The sequence below is a fragment of the Taudactylus pleione genome, unplaced genomic scaffold, assembly GCF_031769625.1.
Source record: "Taudactylus pleione unplaced genomic scaffold, aTauple2 ptg000012l, whole genome shotgun sequence".
Lineage (NCBI taxonomy): Eukaryota > Metazoa > Chordata > Amphibia > Anura > Myobatrachidae > Taudactylus > Taudactylus pleione.
Genome location: NW_028284415.1, coordinates 6,823,020 through 6,840,538, shown reverse-complemented (window position 1 = coordinate 6,840,538; position 17,519 = coordinate 6,823,020). Strand labels below are relative to the sequence as shown.

The window sequence follows — 17,519 nt, the reverse complement described above, 5'->3', positions numbered from 1 at the left end:
TTCAACTACTGGTGGACAGGTGGGGTCTTCCAGAAATCGACCTCATGGCGTCCCGGCACAACAACAAGTTGCCGGTGTACGGGTCTCGCACAAGAGACGAAGGGGCGTCTCTGGTGGATGCTCTGTCCGTCCGGTGGACGTTCAGGTTCGCATACCTGTTCCCTCCGGTCTCCCTTCTTCCACGGGTAATCCGGAAATTCAAACAGGAAGGAGGGACGCTCCTGTTGATAGCTCCCGCGTGGCCCAGACGGCACTGGTTCTCAGACCTTCAGGGTCTGTCCGTGGACAGTCCTCTGCGGTTGCCGCTACGACCGGACCTTCTGTCTCAGGGTCCTTGTCTTCACCCGGACCTGACTCGGCTGTCTTTGGCGGCGTGGCTGTTGAGACGGCCATGCTGAGGTCCTGGGGGTTTTCCAGCTCTGTGGTGCGTACCATGTTACGAGCTCGGAAACCGTCTTCCGCGAGGATATACCATCGCGTGTGGCATACGTTCTTCCAGTGGTGTCGACCGAGAGGTTGTGCACCGCGGGAGTTTCGTCTGTCTCGGATTCTCGCCTTCCTGCAAGCGGGACTAGATCATGGGCTTCGCCTTGCTTCTTTGAAGGTACAGGTTTCGGCCCTATCTGTCTGGTTTCACCGTAGGATTGCTACAATCCCGGATGTGCGCACCTTTATGCAAGGTGTTCTCCGTATTCAGCCGCCCTTTGTTCCACCTGTGGCGCCTTGGGATTTGGCTGTGGTCCTGAGGGCTCTCCAAGGACCGCCGTTTGAACCACTGGGCTCAGTGGATATTAAATGGCTAACAGCTAAGACTGTTTTCCTTCTGGCCGTTGCTTCAGCCAGACGTGTTTCTGAGTTAGGGGCTCTTTCTTGTAGACCCCCTTTCTTGGTTTTTCATGGGAACAGGGCAGTGCTCCGCACTCGGCCCGAGTTTCTTCCCAAAGTTGTTTCCCAGTTTCATGTTAACGAGGAAATAGTTGTTCCGGCCTTTAACTCACCGGGTCTTTCCGTGGGTGAGGCCTCTTTGGATGTTGTGCGGGCCTTAAGGACTTATGTTGACCGCACTTCTTTGTTTAGGAAGTCGGACGCTTTGTTGTCCTCTATGGCTTCTGTAAAAAGGGTTGGCCTGCTTCAAAGCAAACTTTGGCAGCCTGGATCCGTATGGCTATTTCTGAAGCTTATCTTCATGAAGGCCTACCGGTCCCTCCTTCTCTGAAGGCTCATTCCACTAGGTCTGTGGGTCCTTCGTGGGCAGCTCGACGTGGTGCCTCGGCAGTTCAGATCTGCAAGGCTGCTACGTGGTCTTCTGTCCATACCTTCGTGAGGTATTACAGGTTTGACACCTTCGCCTCTCAGGATGCTTCCTTCGGGCGGCGGATTCTCCTTTCTGCACAGGAGCGTCCCCACCCTTAAAGGATACTGCTTTGGGACATCCCCAAGGTATCCTGTGGATACCCTATGGACCCTGAAGTAGAAAATATGAGATATGGTAAGAACTTACCCTTGTTATCTCTATTTCTACGAAGTCCATAGGGTTCCACAGGACTCCCGCCCTGTCGCACCTGTGCTGCATATGGGCTTTGCTCTGGTCACCGGTTTTCCGTCTCCCTCTGGTGAGAATGTGATTCTTGTATGTGTCCAGATCTTTGTTCTCTCTCTTCCTTCTCCTCCTCCGGCCTATGGCTTGGTAACTAACTGAGGTGCCTTGGCCCGGGGGCGGGGTATAGGAGGGGGACCTAGTGCATCCTGGGAGGCTGAAAGCTTAACTCTTTGGTGCCCTGCGACTGACGTCACACCTATACCCCAAGGTATCCTGTGGAACCCTATGGACTTCGTAGAAATAGAGATAACAAGGGTAAGTTCTTACCATATCTCATATTATCTCACATTAGACATGCAGTTTCCTATTTAGGTGAAACAGCTCTGGATACTGCTCTACTAGCTTCCAAGTCATCTGCCACTTCCGTAGTAGCCTGCCGAACTGTTTTGGCTCCGCTCATGGAAGGCAGTTTTGGACTCTAAAAAGGTATTGGAGTATCTGCCTTATTCTGGGGATATCCTGTTTGGCCCAGAATTGGACAATATTGTATGGCAGCTTCCAAGACTGCGCTCTTTTCCCTCTGCATATAATGCAAAGCCGCGGGTGTCATCCTTTCGTCCTTAAGGAAAAGCTAGGGGTCAATCAACCAAGGCATCAGGCATCATCTAAGGCCTTCAAGTCTAGGACCAAACAGACCTGCGCTACTAGATGTCCACCCACCAAACTTGAGGACAAGTCAGAGAATCTTCCTAACAGCAGACAATCTCTGTATTACAGGATCTGGGTCGCAGACTACTATACAGTCGCCTAGTGTCAATTCACTCTGCATTGCAGACCCTGGGATCTATGGTGTCTACCTTCGACATGGTGGAATTCGCTCAGTTTCACTCCAGGCCCCTACAACACCTGATCTTCTCCAGGTGGAACGGGCTCCTCATCTGCTCAGATCCCAGACGATGGGCCTCTCCACGGAGGTTTGCCTGTCCCTAGCCTGGTGGCTACAGACGTCCCACTTAAACAAGGGGCGCCCCTTTTGGAACCCGGACTGGGCACTCCTTACCACGGGCGCAAGCCTTTGCGGCTGGGGCACAGTGGCAGGCCAAGGATGCTGGACTCCAGCTTAAGCGATCATCTTGCCTATCAATGTCCTGGAACTCTGTGCCATCTACAGAGCTCTCACTCTGGCTCAGGATATTCTTCAGGGCATGCCAGTACAAGTACAGTCCGAGAATGCCACGGTAGTGGCCTACCTCAATCCCCAAGGAGGCACTCTAAGTCTGTCAGCAATGACAGAAGTGTCCTGCATTCTCACATGGGTGGAAAGCATTCTCCCAGCCATCTCTGCAGTGTTCATCCCGGGGATCCTCAATTGGGAAGCAGATTTTCTCAGCCATCACGATGTGCATGCAGGGGAGTGGTCTCTACATCTAGAAGTCTTTCAGCTCCTGGTGGACAAATGGGGTCTACCAGATGTGGACCTCATGACACGACCACAAACTCGTGTTTGGAGCCAGGACAAGGGATCCCAACTCAGCCTTCGTGGATGCATTATATGTGAGGTGGACCTTCCATTTGGCGTAGCTCTCCCTCCAATCTCCCTTCTTTCTTGGGTTCTTCGGAAATTCAAACAGGAAGGGGGCACAGTCATGTTGGTAGCTTCGGCTTGGCCCAGACGCCATTGGTACTCCGATCTTCAAAGTCTTTCCATAGACTTTTCTCTTCAACTTCCTCTACGACCAGAGACCTGTTGTCTCAGGGTCCCTGTCTACATCCGCACCTGGCCCACCTGTCTTTAACGGCTTGACTTTTGAGACATCCCTCCTAAGGTCTAAGGGATTTTCTAGCTCTGTGGTCCAGACCATGCTCAGAGCACGTAAACCGACCACTACCAAAATTTATCGCCGGTATGGCAAATGTATTTTCAATGCTGTGCTCCTAGAAACTGACGCTCAGGTTTTTAAGGTTTCTAGAATACTTTCCTTTCTTCAGGCTGGATTGGAGCTTGGACTCCGCCTAGCATCTCTGAAAGTGCTCCTCTGAAAGTGCTCCTCTACCGGATGTTCACACCTCCTACAAGGTGTTCTACGTATACAACTCCCCTTTGTCCCTCCTGTGGCTCCGTGGGATTTGTCAGTGGTTCTCCACGCACTACAGGATCCTCCATTCGAACCCCTGGAATCGGTGGAAATCAAGTGGCTCACTGCAGAGACTTTCTTTTGGCTATAGCATGTGCCCGTAGGGTATTGGATTTAGGAGCACTTTCATTTCGCTCCCCCTTTTTAATCTTTCAGCAGGAGAGGGGATGTTCCTAAAACGCTCCTGGGCTTCCTTCCCAAGTGGTTTCTTGTTTCCACCTTAATGAGGAAATTGTGGTACCTGCCTTTCAATCACCAGACCTCTCGGCAGGTGAGCCGTCTTTGGTAGTGGTCCCTGCTTTGAACATCTACGTGGACCGTACTAGTTCCATCAGGATATCGGACTCCCTCTTCATCTTATATGGATCTCATAAGAAAGGGATGGCCAGCTAACAAACACACTCTGGCCAGATGGCTTCGCATGACTATCTCGCAGGCTGACGCTCAGACGGGCCTTCCTGTGCCGGCTACAGTATCTGCTCATTCTACTCGCTCTGTGGGTCCCTCGTGGGCGTGGCGCCTCTGATGAACAGCTATGCAAGGCGGCCACGTGATTTTCTGTCCACACCTTTCTTAGGTTCTATGCCTTTGATATATTTGCCTCTCAGGATGCTTCCTTCGGGCGCAGGGTTCTCCTCTCGGCTCAGGAGCATCCCCGCCTTTGAACAACTGCTTTGGGATATCCCCAGTGTCTCCCTGTGGAGCCCTATGGACCCTGAAGAAGAAAATGAGAGTTATGGTAAAACTTACCCTTGTTAACTCTTTCTTCGAAGTCCACAGGGTACCCGTCCTGACGCACCTGGCTTCTATGGGTTTATTCTCTTGGTTACTTGTATCCTTCTCTGTGTGAGAGTGTGATTCTTCAGTGTACCAGTCTTCCTTCTCTCCTATCCTGCTCCTGCCTTGGGCTTGTTAACAAAACTGAAGTGTCCTCAGGCTGTGGGTGCGGTATAGGGGGAAGGACCGGAGCATCCTGGGATTGAAAAATCTTTGCTTTTGTTGTCTGGTCCTCCAAGTCCTACCTACACTCCATTATCTCCCTGTTGACCCTATGGACTTTGAAGAAAGAGTTAACAAGCGCAGGTTTTACCATAACTTTCCTTTTTCCCAATCTATTTTAACCACTATAAATTTTTCTAGGAAAACCCAAACGGTAGTTTTTTTTTTTTTCCTTTAAACCATGACCTTTCACCTTATTTTTAATTAAATTGCATATAGAAAAGTGCTAGCAGCCCCGCTATGGCCCACTTAGCTGCTGTAACAATTACATATGAGTTTGTGGTCTGTGCGTGAAGGACCGCTTGTTCTTGCTTATTAGAATAGCCTTATTTTTTGATATATAATGAACAGTTCCTGTTTTGGTAACAACCTGAACTACAAAGATGTGGCCAACCTTTCTGTTCCTAATAAAACAAGAATGTGTAATACTGGTATTCATATTAATCAACGTCCGATATTACAAACCTTACTACTCCACCTGCAGGAGCAGAGACCGCCAACGAAGCCGCAGTCACAATCGCTCAGATCGGAAGCATCGATCACGCAGCAGAGACAAGCGTAGGTCTAAGAGCAAAGAACGTAAATCCTACAAGCACAGAAGCAGAAGCCGAGAGCGAGACCGAGACCGTGAGAGGAGATCAAAGGAGAAAGGTTTGTCCTTAGTGCCATTTTTTTGTAGTTTTAAATTGCCTTGTCATATTAAATAATGGCGGTTGCTGTAGGCAACCTCCCTTTAGCGCAGTGGGTAGTGGTCTAACAATTTGTATATTCAGTACGTGCATATAATAAAAATTAAAACGAAGTGTAATGTTCTGCTAATGTAATCCATGGTTGTTCCCTTGAAACTGATCAGTCCTTCGTTTGGTCAAGAGACCTATGAGATTCTGAACGCGTTTCGGTATTCCTTTCTCATTCATCCACTAGGGGACCCTGGATACAATGGGGTATAGACGGGTGAGTGCAGCCTGGCACTTCAAATTTATTTAGTAGCATAGTTGGCTCTCCCCTCCTTCTATAACCCACCCGACCTCCGTTTTAGATTAGTGCCCGAGAGGAGCCGGGTGCTTTTTAGGGCTGTCTCCAGCCATTTTTTACTGTTCTTTTACTTTGTATTTGCTTGAGCTTCTATCCAGGCTTCAACAGGCAGACTGCAAGCTGCGGCAGTCTGCCTGCTCCGTGGGAGCCACCAGAGGATCTGCCACATCTTACTGCGACTAGTATCCCTGTGTGTCCCTGGCCACATGCCATCGAACACTATGTGCCTACCGCACACTGGATGGCTGAGCAGTGGTAAGTATGCCATTCCCCTCGATAAGCAAAGGGGGTGGCTATTTTCCACAGAAGACGTGGTTACCCTCAACCCAGATAGGGCGCACCCCTGGCATAGCTGCCAGCGGTAGGCTGTGCACGAGCGTGGCCCTTGTACATAGCCCTATTGTTAACCAGCTGCCTTGGCCTAGATCAGCATACAAACAGTCATTTTTCAGAGGTGGATACTTAAACAAGCGGGTAATGCTGCACTTCAATGGATCGTGGGGTGCGGCGCTGGGGGCAGAGCTTAGCTGAGGTGCATTATCCGTCCCGCACTCCTTCTCAGATGACTGAGCCAGGGGTTTCTGCTGTTGGAGACTCCTGTAGTCGCCAGGCCATTCTGACAGCTCACTTGCTCCGGCGGTGCTTGGCAAGAAACTGCGATGTTCTGCACTTTTCGCCCTTAGGTATGGGAAGTGGTCACTTAAGATACAGGCAGTGCAGTTACCGCTGATAATGTGTAAGGAGTACAAGGCGTCACTCCTGCTAAGTAAGCCACATGCCGGTGAGCTGACAGCTCGCATTGAGACATTCTCTGCATAGGCTTTTACTGGTTGCTGGCTAATTAACCCCCACTTCTTGCTCAGGTGGTGGGGAGCTGAATTAGGCTGCAGTTGGCAAATATGCAGTGTACAGCCGTGGCCAAAAGTTTTGAGAATGACACAAGTATTGGTTTTCACAAAGTTTGCTGCTTCAGTGTTTTTAGACCTTTTGTCAGATGTTACTATGGTATACTGAAGTAAATTTAAAAGGATTTCTTAAGTGTCAAAGGCTTTTATTGACAATTACATTAAGTTTATGCAAAAGTCAATATTTGCAGTGCTGACCCTTCTTTTTCAAGACCTCTGCAATTCGCCCTGGCATGCTGTCAATCAACTTTTAGGCCAAAAATTGACTGACCAGCCCATTGTTGCCTAATCAATGCTTGGAGTTTGTCAGAATTTGTGGGTTTTTGTTTGTCCATCCGCCTCTTAAGGATTGACCACAAGTTCTCAATGGGATTAAGGTCTGGGGAGTTTGCTGGCCATGGACCCAAAATGTAGATGTTCCCCGAGCCACTTAGTTATCACTTGTTATCACAAGGTGCTCCATCATGTTGGAAAAGGCATTGTTCGTCACCAAATTGTTCTTGGATGGTTGGGAGAAGTTGCTCTTGGAGGATATTTTGGTGCTATTCTTTATTCATGACTGTGTTTTTAGGCAAAATTGTGAGTGAGCCCACTCCGTAGGCTGAGAAGCAACCCCACACATGAATGGTCTCCGTTATCACTAAAGCATTCTGAGACCACTCATGTGTAGGGTTGCTTCTCAGCTAAGGAAGTGGGCTCACTCACAATTTTGCCTAGGAACACAGCCATGAATAAAGAATGGTACCAAAACATCCTCCAAGAGCAACTTCTCCCAACCATCCAAGAACAGTTTGGTGACTAACAATGCCTCTTCCAGCATGATGGAGCACTTGCCATAAGGCAAGAGTGATAACTAAGTGGCTCGGGCAACAAAACATCAACATTTTGGGTCCATGGCCTGGAAACTCCCCAGACCTTAATCCCATTGAGAATTTGTGGTCAATCCTCAAGAGGGGGGGTGGACAAACAAAAACCCACAAATTCTGAAACTCCAAGCATTGATTAGGCAACAATGGGCCGGCCATCAGTCAGTATGTGGGCCAAAAGTTGATTGACATCATGCCAGGGCAGGGGTGAAGATCTTGATGGCTAATTAAGGTAAGTACCGCTAACCTAATTCCCTACCCTAACCCTCCTTTAGGGGTGCATAACACCCCCCTCCCCACGCGCACACACCCCCTTCCCCCTAGTGCCTAAACCTAACCCCCGCAGCCTAAACCTAAGTCTCCCAGGATGTTACGCCTGTCATTAGTACCTTGCCAGGATTAGACAGTCGGGAAGCTGACAGTCTAATCAACCATCTGGAAGAGCAGTAGTACTCGAAGTGAACTCTGTGCTGCTTCACTGTGGTGCTGGTGGGGGTTAGTTTTTTTTTTTTTTTTTTTTTTGCCTGTTCCTTTTTTCGTCATTAGGATGAAATTGGAATAAGTATTATTTATACTGGCTCTCCTCTTCTGAATTGCTATGCATTGTAATTTTTACACTATTGGTCGTTTCGTTCTTCCATAGTTAATTACTGCATGTGTCCTGTTCTCTTCCCATGCCTCAATTTCCCTCCGCTTTGGTGTTTCCAGAGTACTGTAAGGATCTTCCTTTGTTCCTGCTGTTGTATGACCTGCTTTGCAGGCTCTACATGTCTCCAGTGGGACATGTCCTATTGCTACCTGGCCTTGTTAATATTTGGCCTTGATGGGTTCCTTAGTCCTCTTCTTAGTTTCCTCTGGGGCACAGGTGTAGTTACTTCTTACATGTGCTTCTCGCGTCCTCTTCCGGAGGCCTGGTGGCATGGGCTCTCAGAGCGGTCTAGGTCAACTCCACAATAGTCCTCCTGGAGACACTGACTTGGCCACACTGACTGTGATACTCTCTTCTGTAGTTTCTTGCAGTGACTCGTGGCCGTTACCACGTTGGCTGGATCTTCTTCAGCAGGTTTCATTTAGTTCCTCGCACTATTGCATGGCTGGTGTAACGGTGAACATGAGATGCTAGGGTATCCAAGAATCTGTTATTCCTAATGTCCTTTGGGCCAGGTAGCCATCTTGAAAGTCTTCTGTCACTTGGAGTACATCTTGTGTTTTCCTCAACTATGCCTTCCGACTGTCCTGGTTTCGTTGCTACTGCTGGGGGTAGTGGATGCTGGTCTTCGCTTGTGCTCGCTGTTGGGGCAGGTTGTTGCCTTTTCAGTCTGTTTTTCAGCATCAGTTGCCTTGCTACCTGATCTACAAACTTTCTGCAGTGATTTCTTTGGGTCCAGTCGCCTTGATGCCTCCTAATGCCCTACGGGAGCTATACCTGGTGGTGAATTCCTACTTTCACACCCGTCTGGTTCCTACGAGCAGATGGGTTTGTGCCCTTAGACTAGGTGGGCCTCAAGTAGGGTCATGGATGACAGTTCTGCAGTTGGCTCTTGCCTACACTTGGCAGGGTCAGGACTTGGGGCTCTGTCCAATATTTCTCCTTACGTTTTCATTTTGACCGGGCAGTGCTTTACACAAAGCCAGCGTCTTGTGCAAATAGTAGGATCGTTTTTTCTCTGTTGATCATCCTTGTGGGTCTTTGATCAGCTGTAGCTGATTTTTTCAGTCTCCAGCTGTGGTTAAGGTTCTCTATTTTTATCCTCCAACATGTCCTTGTTGGTACTCTCTCATATACTTTGTGCTTCTGTGAGGTCTTTAGGGCTGGTCACACGAAGAGCTTCTGCTTGTCATCTTTGCCATACGGCTGTTTGGTTCACAGTTCTTAATTTGTGCTGTTTTGCAGGACTGGAGTTGATAACCCCTGTTCTAGAGTATTTCTGATATATTTTTTAACCTCAACCCAAAATACCTGGACTTTAGAACAGGACCACAGACAATGAAAAATGTCTTGTTAATGATGTGTATATTCATTTAAAATAAATCTGCATCATTTCAGTAGTGTTTGTATCCCTTAGCTTCAGGGCGGATGGGCAGTTTACACTAGGCTTATTAGATTGGAATGTCCATCTTTCTTCCAGTTTTTACACCAGAAAGAGATTGAGATGAAGCTATGGTCATAAAGGTATAACTTTAAAGAAGACCTTAAACAGAGATGAACATGCATATGTGCATACTGGTTGCTAAGTCATGGCACTACAATGAGAAATCTGAAATCCTTACTGTATGCAGAGAATTATTTGAGCTGGGCAGCCTCTTTTTGTTAGTATTTTTTTATCATATACAACTTTATTTCCTTTAGTTGAATAAAGTTATCCCAGCAGTATGAAAAGGTTAGGGTTAGGCACTAGAGGGAGAGTTAGGGACCGGAAGAATACTTACTGGACTGCTGAAGAATCACAGGTCTGACCATTGAGCCGCTGCAGCCGACAGGACCAGGTAAGTCAAAGCTGGGCAACCAGGGATGATATGTCGACATTTCATCAGTGTCTACATCAGTGATTCCCAACCTAGGTCCTCAAGGCACACTAACAGTCCTTGTTTTGGTGATATCCATGCTATAGCACAGATAGTTTAATCAAAATAACTGAGGTACTAATGAAGTTGCTTGTGCTCAAGTATGCTTATCCTTAAAACTGGACTGTTAGTGTGCCTTGAGGACCGTGGTTGGGAACCCCTGGTCTACATGATGAATATCGACTTTATAACCATGTCTATATTGACATATCATATCACACCCAGACATACTGAGAGCAGCTGCCTGTGGCCAAGCCGTAAAGGTGCACTTCCAGCTTGGGGGAGAGCTGCTTATAGCTGCACGTTCCCAAGAACATGGTGGCTGCTTTGTGCTTCATCTCAAATCTCCAGGTGTCTGTCTTGGAGGGAAGGCAGGTGGATAAGCGAGTGGGAAAGCCTATGAGACGATACATTGACTTCGCAGCTGCTCATTGGTCCTCCGTCTCACTCCCTTTTTCTGCAACCATTTTAAAGTATAAAACAAATGTTCACCAATTTAGCTGCTAATACAGATTTAAATGCATAAATGTGCAGCCAATTAATATGGCTTTGTCACAGTAACTGTTGCAAAGTACCTCCAGTGGCTGTGCTACATTTTAGCATGGCTGGAGTTATTGGCTGTAATAACTACAGATAAACTTTCAGTATCGACTTGTTTTTGAATAAATCACTTTTTTCATTAGGTCTCATAATGGTCACAATTTTCTTTACTCACAGAAAAGAGGAGCTCTGATGACAGAAAAAGTAGCAAGTCTAGCAGTCGAGATGTACAGAGTGAATCTCGCAAATCTGACCCCAAGGAATTTTCCTCACCGACCTCAGTGAATGGGGCCAATGAAGGCATAAAATCTGAAGGTGACACTCAGTCCAATTAAAACTGATCTGATTTGACCTCTGATCAGTCTGAGGTAAGTGTTTAGTGCCTCACTTTCTATAGCTCTTATGTTTTGCTAGAATGTAACGGTGCAGCGTAAGTATGCACAGATGAAGAGTGCTTTAGAAGACAGGAAACCGCTTGCCATGAAAGGAAAGCTCTAGCCCTGCAAAATATGTGGAGGTATATTGTTTTCTCTATTCGTAGTGACCCACGCCCTTTCAACCTTCTCCCTTCCCTTTGTCACCACAACGCGCTCTCTTCAAACATAAGCCATTGCCACGTCTTTATCTTACACTTGTTTTAATAAAAAATGTTGTATTTTCATCTGCTTAATAATTGTTCTAATTAACATACACAGCACATGTATTAGCTTTTAGGTTCGTTGGCAGCACCGTTCACTGAGGCGCGTTCATCATTTTTGTTTTTGTTTTTTAAAGGGACTTTGCAACCCAGACTTAAAATTAATTGATTAAACAAAAAACAAACATAAGTACAGCTGTTTCTTTGTGAAAGATGTTTGGAGTCGTATGCCTTATTGCCTTGCATTCTAATGCAGTTTGTTCTGTAACTCGAGAACCTATAGCATTGGATTGATGGAAGTGTAGGGTTTATGAATAATTGCACCTGTCTGCATACCTCACTCAGCGTTGGTGTTGTAAGCGGGCCCCTGAAAATGCCAAATTAAAAATCAAGGATTCAGTCATACTAATCAGGTACTCTTGCCAGGTACTCCTTTCTATACCAAAATCCATGTTTGATAATGTTACCTGTACTAGCATAAGCTTACTTTTTGTGTATTTGTTTATTTTGTCTGTCTATCAAGCAAAAGCACAAGCTGTGTCTTTTTATTTTAATTTTATTTTTTTTATATATATATATGTGTGTTAGAGTTGTTACCATTTTTAACAGTTTGGAAATTTTCTTTTAACTGTGTCTAGGGATGCAGTGATGCACAGTCATTAAAACAAATTGCTTTTAAAGATTTTAAATGCAAATCTATGCTCACTATAAATGGCCATGTTACATTCAGTGCAAGCTTTTACAGAGGTATGTGGTTTACATTTTTCCTACCCAGTAGGAGAATTTTTAATGGCCGTATCATTGTAGTTCAATATACTGGCAGTGACGGAAAAAGTAGAGATTCGAGAGCTGCACAGTGTTTTTTGTGAATCCCTTTTTCTGTTCAAGAATTAAAATAACTTTGGTTCCTCTTGCATGAAGGCACTAGAGAATGGGGGCAAACATTAGAGGCAGGTTGTCAGTTTGCTTTGATCAATTAATATCTCTAAATATTAACAAGTAATTTTGATGTTTTTTTAAAGATTGGAAAGTAATTTTTTGTTTCTTTGTTTTATTTTTCTTCACATTTTATACAATAGAACTGCGTACAGAAGATCAAGAGCTCCCCAAGATGTCTTAATTGAAGATCTACTTTATATGAGGTGACAGAAACCTGTAATGAGAATTAAAAACTCAATTAGAGTTGGTTCTAAACTATTTAGTTAAGAACTGAAGTAATTCTCTAGAAATTCTTTAGTCCAGTTACTCTAATTGTTAGCCCTGGTTATCTACCAGGAGACATTGAAAAATTATTTAAAACCTGCAAGCAAACATTTAGATACATTGCTTGCATATTGGTTAAATTAAAATAAAAAATAAATAAAAAATTTCGGACTTGGAAACACAAAATAATTACCTTTTGTGAACCACATTTTATTTTTATTTTTTTTTTTACAAGTAGAATTTAGAATATCTATAAATAAATGCATCTTCTAATTTCTGTTGTATATGTGCTTTGTTGTTGTTTGGCTTGGTATTACCTGCTTTTTCAAATAAACTTGTTACTGTTTACTGTTGGCTGTTTTGTAATTTTTATGATTTGTTTAAATTTTCATTTCATTTTGGACAACAGCTTCTCATTGAATAGTGTACTTGTGTACCCCATATTACAGCCTGCCAGACTCCCACATCCTCTCAAATTGTCTAGGCTGTTCCTCTCAGAAACAGCTACAGAGTCTGTATTTGAAACCAGTTTATAGTATGTACTGGTTCAGCACCTGAATGGAAAGAATCTGCAGCTAATCCAGTGGGTATCCATTTTACCTGATTATCTTCTGTCTGACACCTAAATTATTTTAATTTTTAAAATATGTACAGAGCTGTTCAGCAAAGCTTTCCCTTTCACAGTATGACACACACTGTTGATAAAATATATTTTATTGAAAAATAACATTAGAAAATTATGTTGTAATTGACAATGTACCTGTGTTTTTTTAATATGGTGTATATAAACAAGAATAAAGAGAACATCTTTACAATCATCTGATTATATGTTTGGTTGAAAGACCCCATCTATCTACATTCAATAACCGGAAATAGGGCGGCAGTTACCAATTGCTTCGCCAATCGGGAATGTAAAAGCCAAGCGAAATACAGGTACTAATATAAGATGATACTGTGCTTACAGCCACTAATTTCAATGATTGCTGATTAATTTACAGTCTAGGCATTTCTATGTATTTTGTCAGTCATTTGCAACAAAGATCTATATACGAGGGTTGTTCAAAAAGTAATTCCTAAATGCTCACAACTCAAATTTTATTATAGATACAGATTTGAAATTTTGCAGTAAAATACTTTGAAGTCTTAGTAACAGAATGAGACTACTCAAAAAATTCACCATCTGCCCTCAAACATTTTCACCACCTCTCAACCCAAGCTGTGAATCCACTTTGGAAAAATTTCAGTGGTTGGTGTTTGACCCAGGAACGTAATGGTGTTTTTAACAACCTATATGTCTTCAAAATGTTGACCCCGGAGACAGTATTTGAGAGGGCCAAACAGATGAAAGTCAGAAGAGGCCAAATTAGGACTGTATGGTGGATGTGGCATTATTGCCCACCCCATTTTGGCAATGGCTGCAGATGTTGCAATCGAAGTGTGGGGTCTGGCATTGTCATAGTGTAAGATGACATTTGACAGTGGAATTGTTGACCTTTTTTTTGCGGATGCTTTCTTTCAGCTTCTTGAGTGTAATAATGTATCGATCACTGTTGATTGATTGGTTTGGTTCCAAGTAATCGATGAGAATAACATCTCGACAATCCCAGAAGAATGTGGCCATGACTTTGTTTACGGATTGCTGTGATTTAAACTTTTTTGGCCTAGGTGAACTTTGGTGTTTCCATTGCTTTGATTGGGCCTTTGTTTCTGGGTCATAAAGGAATACCCAGGTCTCATCTCCTGTAATGACATTTTCCAAAAACGTCTCAGGGTTGGCTTCAAAGTTGGTCAAAGGTCATTGCACACTCCCACCCTCTGGGCCTTATGATCCCTGGTTAATTGCTTTGGAACCCATTTAGCACACACTTTACCATATCCCAAATCATTGATTAGTGTTTTTATAGTGCCATGGCTACATTCAAGTTCATCACTGACATCTCTGGTCACACGACTGTCTTCCATGGTATTTCTTGGACTACCTAAACAAAAATACATATATAGCTAGCAGACACATTAAACTACAAACTGACAAAGTATCAAATAAATATTGCATATTATTTCAGAGTTATGAGCATTTAGGCATTACTTTTTGGACAACCCTCATATAAACAACATATCGAAATGCATATATCAAGCAAGATCTCATTTGCAATGTGAAATGCTCACCATTTGTGCAACTATAATTTAAAATGATTCATTTCATAGGAAATAAAATACATATATCCTGCCTGCATGCACTTAAAACATAAATAGATAAATCAATAGATAAATAAATATTGGACCTTAATCAATAACAGCGCCAAATGTTAGTCCACTCTGAGCAGCGTATGGTGCTTCCAGTAGTGGGTGCTTATTAGATTCATAAAATTGCATTTATAGTGATATACACAATTATATGCATATACACATACATACAGTCGGGTGCATTAATATTGGGACATTGACAGAATTTTCATATTTTGTCCTCTGTTCATCACCACAATGGCTTTGAAATGAAACAAACAAGATGTGCTTTAACTGCAGACTTTCAGATTTAATTTGAGGCTAATTACATCCAAATCAGGTGAACGGTGTAGGAATTACAATGGTTTCTATATGTGCCTCCCACTTTTTAAGGGGCCAAAAGTAATGGGACAAACTAAACAATCCTAAATCTAACTTTCACTTTTTAATACTTTGTTGGCAATTACAGCCTGAAGTCTGGAACGCATAGACATCACCAGATGCTGGGTTTCATCCTTGGTGATGCTCTGCCAGGCCTGTACTGCAAATGTCTTCAGTTCCTGCTTGTTCTTGGGGCATTTTCCCTTCAGTTTTGTCTTCATCAAGTGAAATGCATGCTCAATCGTATTCAGGTCAGGGGATTGAATTGGCCATTGCATAACATTCCACTTTTTAGCCTTAAACTCTTTGGTTGCTTTTGCAGTATGCTTCGGGTCATTGTCCATCTGCACTGTGAAGCGCCATCCAATGCGTTCTGAAGCATTTGACTGAATATGAGCATATAATATTGCCCAAAACACTTCAGAATTCATTCTGTTGCTTTTGTCAGCAGTCACATCATCAATAAATACAAGGGAACCAGTTCCATTGGAAGCCATACATGCCCACGCCATGACACTACCTCCAACATGCTTCACTGATGAGGTGGTATGTTTTGGATCATGAGCAGTTCCTTTCCTTCTCCATACTCTTCTCTTCCCATCACTCCGGTACAAGTTGATCTATGTCTCATCTGTCCATAGGATGTTGTTCCAGAACTGTAATGGCTTTTTCAGATGATGTTTGGCAAACTCTAATCTGGTCTTCCTGTTTTTGAGGCTCACCAATGGTTTACATCTTGTGGTGAACCCTCTATATTCAATCTTGTGAAGTCTTCTCTTGATTGTTGACTTTGACACATATACACCTACCTCCTGGAGAGTGTTCTTGATTTGGCCAACTGTTGTGAAGGTATTTCATCCACCACAGTTGTTTTCCGTGGTCTTTTGGGTCTTTTGTTGTTGCTGAGCTCTTCGGTGCGTTCTTTCTTTTTAAGAATGTTCCAAACAGTTGATTTGGCCACACCTAATGTTTTTGCTATCTCTCTGATGGGTTTGTTTTTAATTTTTCAGCCTGATGGCTTGCTTCACTGATAGTGACAGCTCTTTGGATGTCATATTGAGAGTTGACAGCAACTGATTCCAAATGCAAATGTCACACCTAGAATCAACTCCAGACCTTTTACCTGCTTAATTGATAATAAAATAGCGAGAGAATAGCCCACACCTGTCCATGAAATGGCTTTTGAGTTTATAGTCAAGTGGGAGGCACATATAGAAACCATTGTAAATCCTACACTGTTCACCTGATTTGGATGTAATTACCCTCAAATTAAATCTAAAAGTCTGCAGTTAAAGCACATCTTGTTTGTTTCATTTCAAAGCCATTGTGGTGGTGAATAGAGGCCAAAATATGAAAATTCTGTCAACGTCTCAATATTTATGCACCTGACTGTATGTGGCACTCCGTTTGTACAAGGGTGTCTGCTCAGTCAACAGATGGGTGGCAGAAACCAACTGCCACCAAAGTGCGAAAGTTTATAGAACAATGTAGTTGACAACAAGTGCCTATTAGTGCAACTTCGAAATAATTTTTAAAGTGAAAGTGTGCACCTGTGCAAATATGCTTATTTGCTATTATGACATCACACAAACATTGAAAGTGACTTAGTGCAAAATATATAAGCTTAGTCCTAATATATAGATTAAAGCATGTGAAGAACCTCTTAGTGCATTAAAACCATTAAAAACTGATTTGAGTTCATAAATATAAAAATACAATTTATTAATAATCAAGGTTAAAAAAAAATAATTTAAAAAGCATCTCAATTACACACAATATATATGGGAATTAAGAAATGGGGAAATAAACTAAAAAGCAGTAAAATGCACTATTTTTAGTAATAAAATTGGAACCACAACTCAAAGGAATACAGACTAAAAGAATTCATGAATTGTAACTCCACCTGTTATTTATTAGTTAGAGAGCTCATGTGGCACCAAGTACGTGGGTAAAACTAAGAGGCCACTCAAACTCAGACTGCAAGAACACGTCAGAAATATTAAGAATAAGGTAGAGCGCCACATGGTTTCAAGACACTTCGCCACACATCATGGATCCAACCTAGAAGAACTCTCATTTAAAGCTATTGAACATGACACCATGGGAGAAAGGAAATGTTTTGGGTCTTTGAATTAAGCACTTTATTCCCTATGGGGTTTAATGACAATTATGAATCTCCCCATTTATATGAAGAAAAGTTCCAGCCTCATACCAATAGATAAGGCTGCTGACATACCTCTCCATCAAACACACAAGCTAGGATCTTTGTTATAGTTGCTTTTATTATAATGCATTTAGGGTAGGATTAAATTGGAAGTTGGCTGTCCTATGATGCAATATGAACTGTACTGGAACACAGGACCTCTCAGAGCAATATCTACAAATAAATGCACAGGGGATAAATATTGGACCTTATTTATAAATTGTATGTTATTTCACACTTAGTACTTATGTTATAAATCACTCCATATTAAAACACTGATGGATAGG

At 43.3% G+C, this 17,519-nt stretch overlaps 1 protein-coding gene across 2 annotated transcripts in view; it reads left to right on the top strand.

The window, feature by feature from the left end:
* LUC7L3 (LUC7 like 3 pre-mRNA splicing factor) overlaps positions 1–12,774 on the top strand; it is a 37,936-nt gene extending 25,162 nt beyond the window's left edge. The window contains exons 9-11 of one of the 2 annotated variants that reach the window (XM_088468588.1): positions 5,159–5,325; positions 10,763–10,910; positions 12,302–12,774. In XM_088468588.1, the coding sequence (XP_088324714.1) occupies positions 5,159–5,325; positions 10,763–10,910; positions 12,302–12,368 (382 nt within the window). In that variant the 3' untranslated portion in view covers positions 12,369–12,774. Of the gene's footprint in view, positions 1–5,158; positions 5,326–10,762; positions 10,954–12,301 lie in introns of both variants that reach the window. The other variant, XM_088468587.1, reaches the window with a different exon arrangement.
* Positions 12,775–17,519: the final 4,745 nt, after the last annotated feature.